Source organism: Brachycentrus maculatus, unplaced genomic scaffold (genome assembly GCF_059751285.1).
Source record: "Brachycentrus maculatus isolate JH-2025_06_01 unplaced genomic scaffold, ASM5975128v1 h1tg000032l, whole genome shotgun sequence".
Classification (NCBI taxonomy): Eukaryota; Metazoa; Arthropoda; class Insecta; order Trichoptera; family Brachycentridae; genus Brachycentrus; species Brachycentrus maculatus.
In genome coordinates, this window is record NW_028280786.1 from 1725664 (window position 1) to 1742468 (window position 16805).

The 16805-nt window shown below is 31.1% G+C and overlaps 1 protein-coding gene across 5 annotated transcripts in view; it reads left to right on the top strand.

The window, feature by feature from the left end:
* Window positions 1-16805, top strand: part of pdm3 (POU-domain protein pdm3) — a 153717-nt gene that overhangs the window by 37513 nt on the left and 99399 nt on the right. For all 5 annotated transcript variants that reach the window (XM_088273318.1, XM_088273302.1, XM_088273345.1 and 2 more), the window contains exon 3: window positions 1317-1438. In XM_088273318.1, the coding sequence (XP_088129444.1) occupies window positions 1340-1438 (99 nt within the window). In that variant the 5' untranslated portion in view covers window positions 1317-1339. The remainder of the gene's footprint in view (window positions 1-1316; window positions 1439-16805) is intronic.

Sequence of the window (16805 nt, forward strand, 5' to 3'; positions counted from 1 at the left end):
GAATAGAAGCTTAAGCAGGCTGATTCAGATTAGTATCCCACTGAGTTTTACATCTATTGTGGGAATAAGTAAACAGCTATTAAAAATACATAATGCAGAGTAAATCAGTACTTAAATTTTTATTTACTTTTAGTTTTTTTAGTTTTGGTTGTATATTGAGCGCCATACTATAGTAAAATGTATTGTTAATTTTTTTTTAAATTATCCGCCTCCGTAGTGTAATGGTCAGCATCCTCGGCTACCGTTCTGGAGGTCCCGGGTTCGATTCCCAGGGGGGTTTAATAAATATAAGTGATTTTTTCACTCTAATATTTATTTAATATTACACTGGACTGGTACCTGAAGTGGAGGGCTGATCACCTTTCCTTCATGTGTAAACGATCGAGATAACACTATTGAGGTGCGGTAAGGGTTTTATTATTTTTATTTATTAATAAAAAAAACCTTAACTGGAAGTATACAACGGAGTCCCAGTATCAACCCTAATGTATGGAAGTGAAGCATGGATTTGGCAAAAGAAGGATGAAAGTAAACTGAATGCGAATATCTAAAACGTATATACGCAGAACTAGGGATAATTTAAATGATTAAGAAGAGTTTCAAGAGACATGCGGAGCGAATGGATATTCAGAGAGTGAATAAGAAAGTATATTTGGCGAACATGAATGGGAGAACAGAATGAGAAAGGCCGAAAAAAACTTGGCACGATCAGATCACTCTGAACCCAGAATTTGGTGATGATTTGAAGGGCATGTATGACTAGATTCCCAACGTTTTTTGTTGGACAAAGACAGGCAGGCCCACCACTTTTTTAATATCGTCAGACCATCTTGTCTGGGGCCTACCTACGCTTCTGTTCTGTTCTGTTACGCGTCCTGTTCTAGGCCTCCAGTCAAGCACCTTTTTCGTATTTCTATGATCAGACACACGTGCCACATGACCTACCCAATTCCTATTTGATTCCGCGATTCTTAGAGCCACATCTGTTACCTTGGTCATTTCCCTTATCCAAATTCGATTATTCGTGCACTACACGGAATTTTACTGTCCGGCAGTCCGGTTTTTTCAAACAAAAGCGACTATGGCAGTTTAGCGTGAACGAGTTCACGCGCACCGTGATCGCGCAGCGATTGAGCTCACCGATCCGAAGAAAGACGGACAAAAGCACAAGTCAATCATCCGTTTTATCATGCTAACCGGACTGCCGGACACCAAAATTCCTTGTAGTACACAAGCGCTATAAAATATATGTTTAGCACCCTTTTCTCCGTATTTTAGCATTTACAATAATTGATATCTTATTATTATTTTTAAAGACGAATCAGGATGCGAGGCTGACATGGCGGAGGCGTGCGGGGCGGGCAGCACCCTGGGCGGGGGCGGGGGCGGAGGGGGAGGTCCACCCATCAACAGGGATGCTGATCAGAATCCTGGAGAGGTGAGTCAATCTGTGCTATCTTGCCTTTCCGTTATCTTCATACTGACTCTGACGTCTAATGATACGATACATTCTAGTTGTGTAATGAGATGATTTTATGAGTTCCGTTTAACGAATGTGTTAGAAACTATCAGGGTTGTCTTTAGGAGTACCGTAGAACGGGGCTACTTGAACTTTGGTGTGTTACTTGAGCCCAGTACAATTTTTTTTTTAATAAAACAATAAACCAAGGAACGTATGTGACGCTAAATGTAAAACGCATCATTTTTTATGTTTAATATCGGCCTAAAATCTAGAAAGTGGTTAAATACATTTTCATAGTACAAAATGAATGATTACACTATTAATTAAGCAACAACTAGTGTTATAAAGTATTTTTAGGACATATGTATATAAGCTCTACATACTATTTGATAGTTTTGAGACAGGTTAGAGTGAATTAACCATAAAAAGTTTATTTGATATTCTAGAAGTTGACACTATGAATTGTTTTATTAATTGACATTGAAAATTACGTAAAATGTTAGGTTGTGTTCGCTTTGGATTTTTTGGCACACGAGTCCTCAATTCTGATATTTTAATAGAGAATATGATAATTTGAATAGATGTTAGGAAATAAATTTGAACATTACGTCAAAAGGTTAAATTTTAACAAGTTTCGTGTATTCGAGAATACTCGTCAGAAAGACAAATAAATTTGTTGGGTTAATCATTTTCGTTGTATAGTACTAAAAGTTTTTACACATTGGACATTGTACATGAAACCTATGTGAATCTTTTTTCGATAAGACATGATGATTATCGCGTGATTATGGTCTAATTTTTCTGTAATAACTGCCTGAGGACTTAGTTTAGTACATAATGATATTCTTTATAATTAGTTTATTAGGGTATATAAAATGCCCGTGGCCTCAGTTGATCTTTACTAGCGAATTAAATGATTAAATAATCATTACATGCTATAATTCTTATCATTAAAATCAACTGTTCATAAGAAGTAAGTGCTTAGATTCCCATACTTAAACATAAAAAAATAAAATCTATTTACTTCGGAGATAGAAAAATGGAACGGTTTAGTAGGAACCTACATATTATTACAAAAACAAAAAAGTCTTATAATATAAGATTTACAATGATTTTATTTAATTTTTTTATTATAAAATGTTATAATTATTATTCTTTTTCAAACCCTTTTCCGCACCTCAATGATGCATAGATGATGCATCTTATAAACGCAGTGTTATATTGATCGTTAACACATTAAGGAAAGGTGATGAGCCCTCCGTTTCAGGTGATAATCCAGGGTAATATTGAATGAATGTTAAAAGTGAAAAAGTCACTTATATTTATTTTACGCCCCCCTGGGAATCAAACCCGGGATCTCCAGAACGGTAGCCGAGCGTGCTGACGATTACACTATGGAGGCGGAACAATAATTATTAAACCAATAAAAGTTTTTTCAACTTGATTCATTCGGATAATTTAAGTGTCAAATATTTATTATAACTAAAAATAAATAAATATTTTTTATCGTGCCTTAGTTCTTAATTAATGTTTTAATAATCTATGGTACCATCGACCCTTAACGATTGCATCTATCCAACCAAGGTGAGAACTTCAATGTTCTGATCGATCATACAGAAAATGCTAATGAAATCGCTTTGGATAATTACCACTGGACTGACCGCTTTACATGCAGCAAGAATATTATAACTTGCACTGTGTGCAATCCCTTACAAAGTAATCGTAATTTACTCATAATAAAAAATGATAAGAAAATGGCCAGATCCGTTATGAAAATAAATTAGTCATATACAATATTTAATATCGTAATTTTATTTTGTGAGTAAGGAATTGAGATGATATTATACTCAATGAACTTTTGCATTTTTATTATAATTTTCGGTTGTTTATTTCCATATTTTTGGTAACTATGTATGTTAACTGAATCAGGAGTTGAACCCGATACCTCACATGATAACTAATTAGCATCAACCATTTAATACAAAAGCGGTTATCGATATAAGTCATTAAACGTACAACTATAACATATTATTTTAAACAGTTTAATTAGGAAAAAAATCATATACATACAACACAATTGCTAGAAAATGTATAATCTTGAATCAAGGATATCACAATAGCAAAAACGCAGATAATTGTGTGATCCGTATGAAGATTATGCAACGTAGTATAATACTAGTATTATATATTTTTAAATGTTTATTTGACTTATTTAACCTTGAAGTTTGATGATTTTAAGGAAATAAATCGTAAATATCCTTTGTAAAAAAAGCGTATTACGGAAACACAAATACATAAAATTTAGAAAGTAAGTATAATTACAGTAATTAGTATTGGAATTTAATATTACGATAATTATTAAAAATTCTTGCCGCTCATATGATGATACTAATCGTAAACTGTCTTATGTTTATGGAAAGAGATAGTGATCGATTGTATAATGATATAGAGAAAATATAAATCCAACGCGTTTATGTTAATTTGTAATGAACGAGTATAAAAGGTAAATTCAATTTCAATTTTACAACGTCTTATCATACACGACTTTGAACTTACACGATTCAGTAAATAAGTTCGATACTTAGAATTAAATATAAGTGATTTTAATATTTATTCAGTTTCAATCTAGACTGGCACCCGAAACGCAGGACTGGCCACTTTGTCACAAAGTGACCAGCTTTGTCTTCGTGTAATTAACGATCGATAAAACACAGTACCCAAACTAATGCAGTACCTTTGTACCATTGGAAGGAGTTAGCCCATCCGCTTATCAGTTTAAAGAAAATAAGCATACAAATATAATAAATGAATGTATCCCCGAAAGTAGAAGTTTTGCCACGTCCGGAGGGGAAGTGACATATGTAGTTGTCAAACAATGACGCGCTTATATTTAGCACCTGATAAAACTATAACAAACTTAGAAATAATCTCTAAATGCAGAAAAAGGTAGCACGCACTAAGCAGATTGATTTTGTTGAATATTAAAAAATAAGTAAAATATTCTTAGCCGCCAAGATATGGCGGCTGGCATGCCGATGGGTTAAGGGTTAACAGTAAGCTAAGGAAGTTATTACGAAAAAAAAGTTTTTTTTGAAAATCACACTAATTTTTTTTTGAAAATGAACTACATAAATACAACTTTAGAGTTAAAAATAAATGATGCTCATTCATAAATTTATTTAAAGTTAGTAAATATGTATACATTGAATCATTTTTTATGTTTGAAGAAAGTGATATTGAATATACTTTATCATCGAAAATATACTTCGAGCAAAATAGTTAGTGTTTTTTTCGGTAGATAGACAACAACATAGCATTTGTTGTTTCAAACCGTACTAAAATATCGTCAATGCAAATATATAACCGCGATATTCCTTAATTATCTTGCCTCTTCTGATTTTTTGTTTTCCTGGAAAGTTGTCAAAAAATACTTTGGCAGTGATGGATTCGCAGCGACGATATGCGTTCATATATATAAAAAAAGGTTTATTAATTTTTAATAATGAAACTGATGTGTAGGTAATATGTAAACATATCTCATTTCACGGACGCATGGTACATTTTTACACGTTTCTTTGGAAGATTTCACAGTGAACAAAATGAAGTAAGGTCTACTTACACCTTATTATATTAAGTGTTATTATGACTGAAAGGCTACATTTGCATCTTATAATGCTCATTTGAATATTTAAGCACTGCTTAATTTTTTATTGACGCTCGTAAAGGCGAAAATAAATCCATCCAAATATCATAAAACGCGTAATTTATTATAAATAATTATACCACGTAATTATAATAAATTGCGAATGTCCGCTGTACCTATCCGAATTTGGGTGTAGCGCCGTAAAACATTTTAAAACTTTTTATCTTTATTATTAATGAAACAGTTTCGAGTTACACAACTACTTAATTAATCTCATTAAAATGTTTCTTTTTAAGTGGATATACATTTCTTCAGAAGTCTTGTGTTTTTGGAATGATTTATGATGAATCTCGGGTAGGAAATTATTTATGAATCTTAATTATACCTAGCGTCTACGCTCATAATTTGTAATCAGTTCTGTTTTGTGATTCTTTTCTTCTTAAGGAAGAGTTAATCATGAGAACTTTTATTCCTCAATTCATTAAGCAATTCGTACTCATAACAGTTGTTAATTTATATTTACTAGATCAAATCAGGTAATAAGAATTACAATTCCGAAATGATAAAATATGCCTAATTGGTTGTATGTAATCCAAAGCGTCTTATCTTCGAACCAGTGGCGCATCTTTATGACGTCATTAATTTATTCTGAGGTATAAAATATTGCTTTGGGAAGTAATGTGTTACATGATTCGCATATCAATTTATTCCCCGCACCTTGTATTATAAGTCTTCCATAGATAACGAGTAGATTGAAGTAAAAAACTCAACGGAGTGCTAATTTCCAATTCCCTCCCCCAGATCAGCAGTCGTCGTTATTAAGGGCAAAGCATCAAATGGCAAAACTAGTATGCACATTTGTGTCAATAATCACGGAAATTTAATATTTTTAATTCGTTTTCGATTTTACATTTATTGATAGCACAAATTATTATGTAATGTAATATATTTGTAAAATATTAAAGTTTTGTATTGACATTTTATGGAGTAACTGGATTTTATATAATAAAACAACAACCATATACTTTACAATTTGCAAGTCTGCAGAAAAATAAATTGTCAACTAACGGTTTCATATACACTATAATATAGCTATAATAAAATATAAATTAATTTAGAATCCTCCTTTAAATTCTGAACACATCTTATATGAACTTATTTGTACTTAAATTCATTTAATTTAATTTCATTTTGTCTAAAGGATTATATAAAATTACAAAGAATTTTGTCTAACATTCTACCAGTCTGATGATGTCTCTAACGATGAAACCACGTCTCTGGTCAACCAACCAACAAACGTGGAAAAAACTTCATAAGTATAAAAGTTGTTTTTTTATTATATTATATATTTCATTACATAAGTATTTTAATTAACACAATGCATTAGATCAAATTTTTTCGATTCATGAAGAGCTTTGTGCATTTCAATTTACATATATGTAATACCACTTTTATAAACACTTATTTGTGACTACCGGTAACAATAAGGAGGGTGTTTTATTACCATACCACAAAGTTATCAATGATTTTATTATTCAAAATATAAAATAATAAAATCATTAATTTCCTACAGATAAAATAATGAATTCGCAATTCATTTAAACCTACCCACGTCAGCGTATTATTCTAAATAATCACGTATCTACTTACTGTGGGGGCTCAATATTATGTGGAATAAATAGTTTTGTGATTGGTATAAAAAAGTTGTATCAAGTTACCCCGTATTTCCGATAGACCCGAAAACTGATTATGATTCATATCGAACATTAATCAATCTAAGTCTACTGCCGCTGTAATAATGAGTGAGTCTACACAGGCCGCCAGACAACCTCTGCTACTGCTTTGCTACTAAGGTATACTACATTCAAATGCGCTGTGCACATACCATACGTAAAAATTAATTATATCAATCAAAAATATTATAAAATGTTAATGAGTCTGTTATTAACATCTGGACATTTGTCGTTATAGTGCAGTGTCAAATTATATTTATTTATCAATATGTCATTGCCTTATTTATCAATATATTTCATCTTTAATACATAGTCTAATGCAGATGCAACGTAAAGCGCCTAGATGTAATAAAAAACCAAGCAATCATGACACAATTTTTTTGAAATTTTATATTTGTTATTTATTTTCATCAATTAGACATGATTACAATATCCTCTTGTAATAATGTAAAATATACCTCAAAAACGTTTGATTCTGACGACTATACAGTGGAATCTCTTATAACGAGCATAATACGTTCCAGAATCTTACTCTTTAAGGGAAACACTTTTTATTTTGACTGGCGCGGACGTTCCGGTTCAAGATAACACTGCATTTATATGATGCAGTGCCCTATGCACTATCGGGTCCGGATAAGGGTTTGAAAAATAGTTACATATTAATTGTGAATGTATATTAAATAAAATAACTGTAAGTTGTGGTCTCGTGGTTAGTGTCGCGGACTGTGTCAGAGTTTCTGGGTTCGAACCCACTGTTCTACAATTTGATACCTAATTTTAATAATGAGCCGCTTAGGCTCACAAAAATAGTATGAAATTGAAATATCTTATTATGCGAGCTGTCGGAGGAAACTGGAGTGGGCACTTCAAATGAATGGAGTATACCATCAACTTTATATATTGTACTAGTAGTATAGTAGGCAGTGGGTATGGGGAGCTCAAGCGTCGCCCTCTGGCAGTTGGTCGGCCCTGATTATTAACTTAAAAAATCTCATGCCCAAAGGGTATAAATATAAGACGGCCCATAATGTGATCGAGAAGAAAAATTATATCTAGTTCTAAGTAGGTAGGTACAAGACGTTCTTGTATCATACCTACGTAAGTGCAGTAGGTATACAGCTTTCTGTGCGTGAGTCATAAATCATATTTATACAAATATGTCACAAATCATAACGGTTTTTTCGATATTTCGATAATGATTATAAATCGATCTCAGAACGATAAGACAAATAAGTCAATGATATGGTAATATTTAACCAATAATTTTACTCCTATTTACATATCGCTCACTCCTTTCAAGAACGTCATAAATCCAAAATCGACAATTTTAAGTTGTTTATGTTTTCGGAATGCCCAAAAACTGTACTATAACCCAGCAAAAGTTGCATATTTTTTACTTAATATTTACCCGCTACAGGGCAGAAAGTGTTGTTTTTGCATTTTGAAGAAAAGGTATTGTTTAATTATTTAAAAAAAAAAACTAAATATTTTTCAAATGAAGAATAAACCTTCAGGTTTTACCTCATAGGATCTGTTGCACAGTAAAAAGTTTAATAAGTGGCTTGATATTTATTTTGAAAACATTGCATTATATTTTCAAACTTTAAAAACGCTCTCCTGAAAAATCATGTTTTTTGATTTATGACGTTCTTGAAAGGAGTGAGCGATTTGTGATATTAACAAAATTAAGGTTTTTTTTAAAATTTTCTAAAACGATTTATTTCCCTTGGGCATACCATATACAGGTTTAAAATAAATTTAAATCGAATACATTAATTTAATATTGTTTGGTTTTAAATTATGTAAAAAGAAATGAAATATACTAAACAATTTTGGAAATAAAAGTTCAATTATTTACCATCGTATTTAACGAATAACATGACAACTAAGTATGTATATAGATTTTTTAACATTTTTTTTACCTTACTGGGTTTCATCGTTACCAACATCATCAGACTGGGTACTTAAATATTTTAATTATTACATGATTTCGAAGCAAAGGTGTATGTTGCCAATACAGCAAGTAAACAACCAGTTCATCTCGACGAACAACACTTTTTGTTGTCCCGATCGCTGCAGGCAACGTTCCGAAGTCCAACACTGATTATTCCAATTTTATGGCAATGCTCCTACACGTGATTATGATTTTTCAGACATATATATGTATTAATTATATGAATAGAATTAAAATATTTAATAAATTTTATATCCTAAGTACTTTGATCTCTAATAACCTCTCTTCCTCAAAATGTTTTACTCATGCATATACATATCACTAGTCGGTTTGTAATACCTCGAATATTTAGAAATTGGAAAGTTTACAGGATAGTACTTTTATATTAAACATTAAAAAAAAATCTATTAATATAAGTGTAAAAAATAAAAATACTTGAATTAAATCTCTCATATACTTTGGAGTATACTGTATATATGGAGACGAAACGTGGACTATAGGGAAAGCAGAATTGGAGTGACTTGAGGTGTTTGAGATGTGGTGTTGTAGGTGTATGTTGGAGATTCATTGGTCAAAACATGTAGGGAACAACGAGGTTAAAAGCAAGAGCTGAGGAGTCTAGATGGTTACTAAATAAAGTAACACAACACCAAATAAATTTTCTAAAATAACATGATGATTTACATGTAAATAAATAAGTAATCAGTTTTCACTTGTAGACGATAAAAACCATAGTTCTCGAATCTAGTTGTGTTTATATTAACTAACCAAAAAGTGTATATATAAGTACCTACATTCAATTTTACCTTTAAAAATAGATGTAAAAATATAATCAAATAAGCATATTTAAAATATTGATGATTAGATTTTTGTGTTATATAATTTTGTCGTAATAATTATAATAAATTGGCAGAAAAAAGATTTGACATTATTCGAAATTTTTCCTGCACATAATTTTTATTCAAACATGATTTTAATAAAATATTACCAAAGATCAAATTACGATAAGTGAAAAACAATTTTTTTATATAATACATTACCTTTACCAACAATGTTTTCTTGATATTTTTTCTCAGAATTACAAAATGTTAAATGATATTAATGAGACAATACAGTGGCTCTGAACCTTTTTAAACGCAGGGAGCACTTTTGATCAAAAGGAAAAATCACGGCTCACTAAAATTAAAGATTAAAAAATCATACAAATATAACTTTTGTTAAAAATAAAATTGTCTCATTTCAGAACATCAAAATATAAATACTTCAATGAAACTTTTTGCGGTGATAATTATTTGATGTAACTCCTAAGCTTGTCGGGTTATACTAATTTAATTAATTTAGCGATTTTAGGTCTAATATTTGATAAAGCTACTCTCATTTCTTCATCCAAACTACTAAACCTTTTGGGCTTCTTCGTTTTAATATTGGTAAATGCCAAAAATTCTAACTCACACAATATGAGGTTGGAAATTGTAGTAAAATTTTGAGTGTCCTTTGAGAGCTGGGTATTAAGTCTTGAACAAAAATCCAAATTTCATCCAGAGTTATTTCTGAGAATTTTAATTTTAGAGTACAATCTGTTGATAGAGTAATTAATTATTATTCTTCTTAAAACGAAAATTCCTTATTCAATGTATCCCTGGAAGTATCCTTTCCCGCAAATGGATTTCCTATCCAGTCATAATTTTCTATATTTATTAGGAAAGTAATACTTAATCTTTTCTTTCAATAAAGTTAAATGTCCTGTCACAGCCCAAATATTTTTCTCAGGAGTGTTATTATATTTGCAACTCAAATCGCACAGTAAATAAGCCAACATTAAATTTTTGGTTTTTATAATTTCGCGGAGTGCCAGTGCTCCGCGGAGCACCGGTTAAGACTCACTGAAATAAAACAATGTATGAATACATACAGTTGAATTTAAATGAGTTTTTTTGTAGGATAAAATTTAATTGGTGATCAGAATCCGGGTTACACCATTTACTAATATGTGATTTCGTGATATTATCAAATCGTGACTGGTAATTTGTTTTAAATGAACTAACTCAAAGGACCTACAATTGAGAAGCAATAAATTCTTCAATTATTAATTTTCTAGTCAGAACAAATTTATAATTATGGTAATAATACATTATCAAACGTTCAAATTATTTTTCAATACATTTTTACATATAGATGGCTTAGAATCATTAAATTCATTATAAACAATGAAAAAACAAAGTCTCACTTGGTGCAAAGTGTTTTATTGGTAGTTTATTGTAGATTTTCTTTTAATTTGTTGATATTTAAAGGTATTATTTTTGTGTTTGTCCTCCTGATTTTATTACTACTTATACAGAATAATTATGGTTATTTTTTAATGTTAAAATCTAAATATCGTATAACAAAATTATTAAAATTCTGTTTCGAGTATTTATTCATTCAATATTATCGTTGTGGAAAAATACAATGATAAAAAAAAAAATTAAAAAAAAAACTGAAACACTTGTTAAAAACCACTTAAAAATATGAATGAAAACACAACTAGTTTAGAGAACTGCAGATATTCAAGAAACTCAAAAAATATTATAACCAGTGTTTATTTTTTCAATTATTTTTCTTCTGTCAAATATATTTTTATCTTATTTTTAAAGAAGAATAAAAACATCTGAAAATATTATTGTAATCTGCAGGAATGAAAACCTCATTTAAGCCTATAATAAGAATAAACTTATCTTTTGGACATCTTATAGGAATGAATTTACTAGCTATAATTGTAATATAAAAAATATATTCTAATATTTACAGAAGTTGTTCAATAAAAAAAAATGTACGAAGTAGATCCACGCAAACTTACTCTTACCATCACGCCGCTTCCACAGAGGTAGGCATGTTACGCCACTCTTTCTTTCTCATTCTATGCCTTTTGAATATTCGTGTATTTTCTTATATACACCCGCCAAATTTTATAAATAAATCTACGCTTCATCTCCATACATTTGTATCTAAATGTCTTACTTACACATCAAAAATTTAGTCTTCATTTCTGACGTAAAAATTTATTTCGACAAGCATTTTAGATGCTTGGATCTACATAAAATACAGCAATTTTCATAAACACAGCCATACGAGAATATTTTTAGAAGGCCGACTAAATACTTGATTCAACCGAGGCAAGGGTAGGACTGGCGAAGGTTGTTCTAAATTTGACTGAAGCCAAATAAAGATGGTTTAAATTTTCAGTGCACCCCTGACAAGATGAAATAGTGGGTGGTTAAGGGAGAGTGATAGTGTTGTCCAGATGTACAGATTCATCCCTTACCCTCCCTTATTCTCTGCCACCCAAACCCTTCTGCTTTGCATATTATGCATCATTTAAGAACACCGCAAATCTGGATCCTGAATTCTTCTTACCCATTGTAAATTTGACTCTATTATGCGGCAATAACATAAAATAACCAGACTTGACTATATGGTATATTAAGATATCGGTAGTAAGCCGTTTAGTATCTTCTAATACCATCGTGTACAGTGTAAATGAATAAATAAGCCGCTTAGAAAAATGCATCATCAGGTTTCATCTCAGCTTAGCCAAGAAGACTAAAAGAGAGAGAGGATGAATGAAATCTGGAACCAATGATATTAACAGGTTGGACAAGGCATAATTATTTATATTTTTCCAAAGATTTTGGATGTAAACCGTTTAGTACCTTTTTACACCATCGAGTACAATATAACTGAATAATGAAGCCTCTTTAAAAAAAATGCATCGCCAGGTTTCCTCCCAGCTTCGTCAAGAAGACTAAAAGAAAGAGGATCATAAAAATCTTGAACTAAAGATATGAATAGGCTAAACAAAGCAAAATCACAAAAAAATCCATTCCAGAGTTCTTCACGATACCATCTGACTTATGAATGCACTCAGATGCTAACATGGCATAGTGCATTTCGTCAATACCTAAAGAATATGGTAGTCTGGGCATTTACCGGGCTTACAACCGTCATAGGCTGGTTGTGAGATAAGTGATCACTTTACAAATGTGTAACATTCACTTCTACCCATGATTGAGAATCACACTATTAAAATTCTTGGAACTTAAAAATATATTGTTTATATTCGAAACATAATGCTTTATTTACTAGAATTTTAATAGAAACATCAATGGTGAGATGAAATAAGCTTTTTATTGAGTAGAAACTCTTTCATTTATGTGTGAGGTCCGAATCCTGGATTTTAATCACATACATAAGAAACACTTGAAAATATCCTTTTAATTTTATTATTTTGGCTTATCGAATATGAATAAAATAAAACCGCCCTTGAGGTAGTATTTTACGAAAATGGCACTGCATAAATTATGCAAATTTATTATTATTATTATAATTTGACCAGTTAATTTATTTACATTTTCAGTAGGTATGCTCAAGAACTTGTTCACAAACCTGGATTATATCCAACTATCGGAGTTATTTTTATATTATTTATTTGTCGAAAATTTATATTTGGACACACTTAAAATATTATGAATTAATAATTAAACATAAAAATATAAGCAGTTAACCATCCTGAAGCTCAAGAGGTCTCCCGATTCCGCGCAGTAAATTTGAGAGCATACACGCTTAATGATTAATGAAGTCATAATTCATTTTTAATTGGGCGATGTAATTCCTACCTGCATGGCTGTATTGTTTGTTCAAATAGAGGCATCAAGTATCATGTGAATAATTTATTTAATTTTTATGTAAGAACGTAAGTATATCATTATCTGAACGAAACTTACGACAGATCTACCGCACATACTAATTATGTAGGTATACGATATTCAATACCGACATTTTTGATGTAATTATTATTTTCATTTTAAAATAAATAAATTGAGCATTAATTTTGAACGAAACCGTTAAAAGTATAGATTTGTAACGTTTCGTTTAATTTTTCATTTTTAGTTTTACTTAGTAAATATCACTATTTCTTAAAATCTACTGTGACACGTGTTTCAATGCATTCATTTTCAAACACCGTATGTGAATCTAAGTCTAAATTTTAGAGTTATGTCCCTGGGACGTTAAAGGACAATGCCTAAAGCCACCCCCTATTGTCTATGTTACCACGGATAAAAAAAATGAATAAAAGAAACAGCATCTTTCCGTTATTTATTGTTTCGGCATTGACTTTGTGGTAAGATATGTTACAATGATTAAAGAAAACACTTGTTTTATACCACTTGAGTTTTTACTAAAGACTACATGTTTCAGAATATAAACTTCCATCATTCAGGTCTGTATAATAACTATACAGACCTGAATGATGGAAGTTTAACTTCTGAAACATGTAGTCTTTAATAAAAACTTAAGTGGTATAAAACAAGTATTTTCTTTAATCATTGTAGCTTCTTTCCCATTTCTACTTCAACCAGCTTCTACCCTACTTTATCCTTCAGCATCCCAAGGACAAAAATAAAAAAAATTACACTAAGCTTCTCTTACGGTGTTTGAAAATGATGCGGAATGCATCGAAACACGTGTCAGAATAGATTTTAAGAAAAAGTGGTATTTACATAGTAAAACTTAAAATAAATAGGGTTTAGAAGAAGCCGGCGTTACACGCAAAGTAAAGTTTGATGATGTCGGCTACGACGAAACCGAAAAATAAAATTTGTGCTAAATCAAAAAAAGCTGTGGAAAAAAAAACATAGTTGTTCTTCTATTCTACAAAGTAAAGTGAGTTAATTGAAAAATTAGTTTAAATAAGTAAATTTTTAAGACTAAGGCTTTTTTTTTAAAGTAAAAATCTTCATTTTCACCCCTTGTGTTTCTAGCATTGCTGCGCGCCGCCCCACAGTTTGGGGTTGGTGGTTCGGCGGACTTATCTGCTCGCTGCATTATTTTTTTCGCGAAAATAATGGAAAATTCCCAAACACAAAATAAAAACCTCGCAAATGAATGCGACTTATCAATGTTATTTCGTTTTGTCTATCGTATTGTGTGCGCACAGGCCGCAGTTCGCGTGTGTGGGTGTAATGGGGGGTGGGGACTTGTGTGTGTGTGTGTTACTATGTCGGCCATACCGGAATTTGCTTGCTGCTCATTTTAATCAACTCTTTTTTTTATTTATTCGCTCACTAGCGCGAACATTTTTATTGTTTCGGCGCTAGCGTTGGTTTAGCACATTTTTTCTTTTATCTTATATAAGTAATACAGAAACCATGTTTCTCCATTATTTGGCTATCGGACAGTGCAAGATTGCAAACACCCCATAAATATTTCTTGTGACGTAATCAGCGATGATCTATTAGGTAATTAAATTTTTAAGAAACACACACACACACATTTGAAAATAATAATAACATTGTTCACCGCCATCAGTATATGTAATTATTTTAATAATAGTTTCACAGCATTTTGAGTATGTCCATATCTTTGTTCATGAATGTGGGTTTGAATCCACATGGTATTGATTTATATAAAATAATGGATAGTTTCCGAAAAATAATTTAAGACACCCTTAAAATGTTGTGAATATAAGTTTATTTTTATATTATTTTCTAGTATGGTCAATCGGGAAGAAACTTTAACATAAGGCAAATTTAGGTTTGAGTGAAGTCGACAATTCTGTTTATATATGTTATGTAAAAATATTGTAAGTACAAATTAAAATTTAGTTCGTTTAGACATGTGAATCAAATGTATTTTCAAATGTAGTTAGAAATAGGAGCAGAGTAAGGCAGAAAAAAACTTGATAAGATCAATTATGTATTTCAAATGGTTGTTAGCAAGTCAGGAGTCGGGATAATCGGCAGGAATATATGAAAAGATGGGTTGCAATGATAAATTGGTGTGGCGTTCTATTCTCTCTGCCTGCCTATGGGGAAACGGCGTAATAGTTTGTTAGTTAGTAAGTTAGTATTTTTTTATAGAATCAATTGTTTTTTCACTATAAGGTTTTCCATTGCAAATGTTTTTTTCATTTAAATATATCCTTTCATATTTTTTTGTTAAGTACGATTTAAAAATATTTAGACACTGATTATGTAGTAGGTATGAATGTTTCATAAAATGATTTGAAAAAAACTAAAAAATTGGAAACAAAGTATGAGACAATCATGACTAAAAGATGAGCAAAAGCTCATATCGGTTGATTGCATTTTTTGATTCCTTCATAAAACGGACGAAAGTGTAGATCCCTCCACCCCATTCGAATAAAGTGTGTGTTAGTATGAGCGGGTATAGAACGGGCGGCCGAACCGCTCGTTGAATAGGAAATTGAGAATAAATGAGTGGAAGGATTTTAATGAAACATTTAAAAAATAGAGGATTTATCTTCGGCTCTTCAATAGCGGGAAACAAATAAATAATGCGAGGCTATCTCCCCAATGTTTTGCATACCCGGGAAAATCATAATATTCTCAAATGTATACGAGTATAGGCGCGCCATTTTTCCTGGCTTTAATTTCCAATGGAGATTTGACAACGGTGTGTCGCGGCGCATGAAAGGGTTATATTACTTTATTTAGGCAAAACCTGTTTTCGTAATTTAATCCTGTTTTTTCGGCCAAAAAACAACGTGCAATATATTTCCTACAAATTGGCTTAAAAGCTTTTTGAAAAATCGGTTAATGGAACTCCAGAAAGTGTACCTATTTATTTATCAATTTAGTAACCGAGTTCTGGAAAATTGTTTTCAACACAAGACATCGTTTTGAAAGAACAACAATGAAATTTGAGTTTAAAAATCGGGTTGTCCGTCGAAGATCTCTTTTGTGTTAAATAACAAAAATTGAGAAATTGAGTGACCTGTTGAAGTATATTCAGAATTATGTTTTGTTAGTAAAAAATATCGAATTTATTTTTCTACATCAAAAAATTGTGTTTTTCTTGCATTCAAATAACCATGACCTTCACATTAAAAAGAATTTACATTTATTCGTTCCCGTAAATTTTTCGTTAAAGAAATCATCGTTTATTAATTTGATAAGATAACCCGTCGTCGTTGATAAGAAAACATAAACAATAATATCAACACTATTCATATGA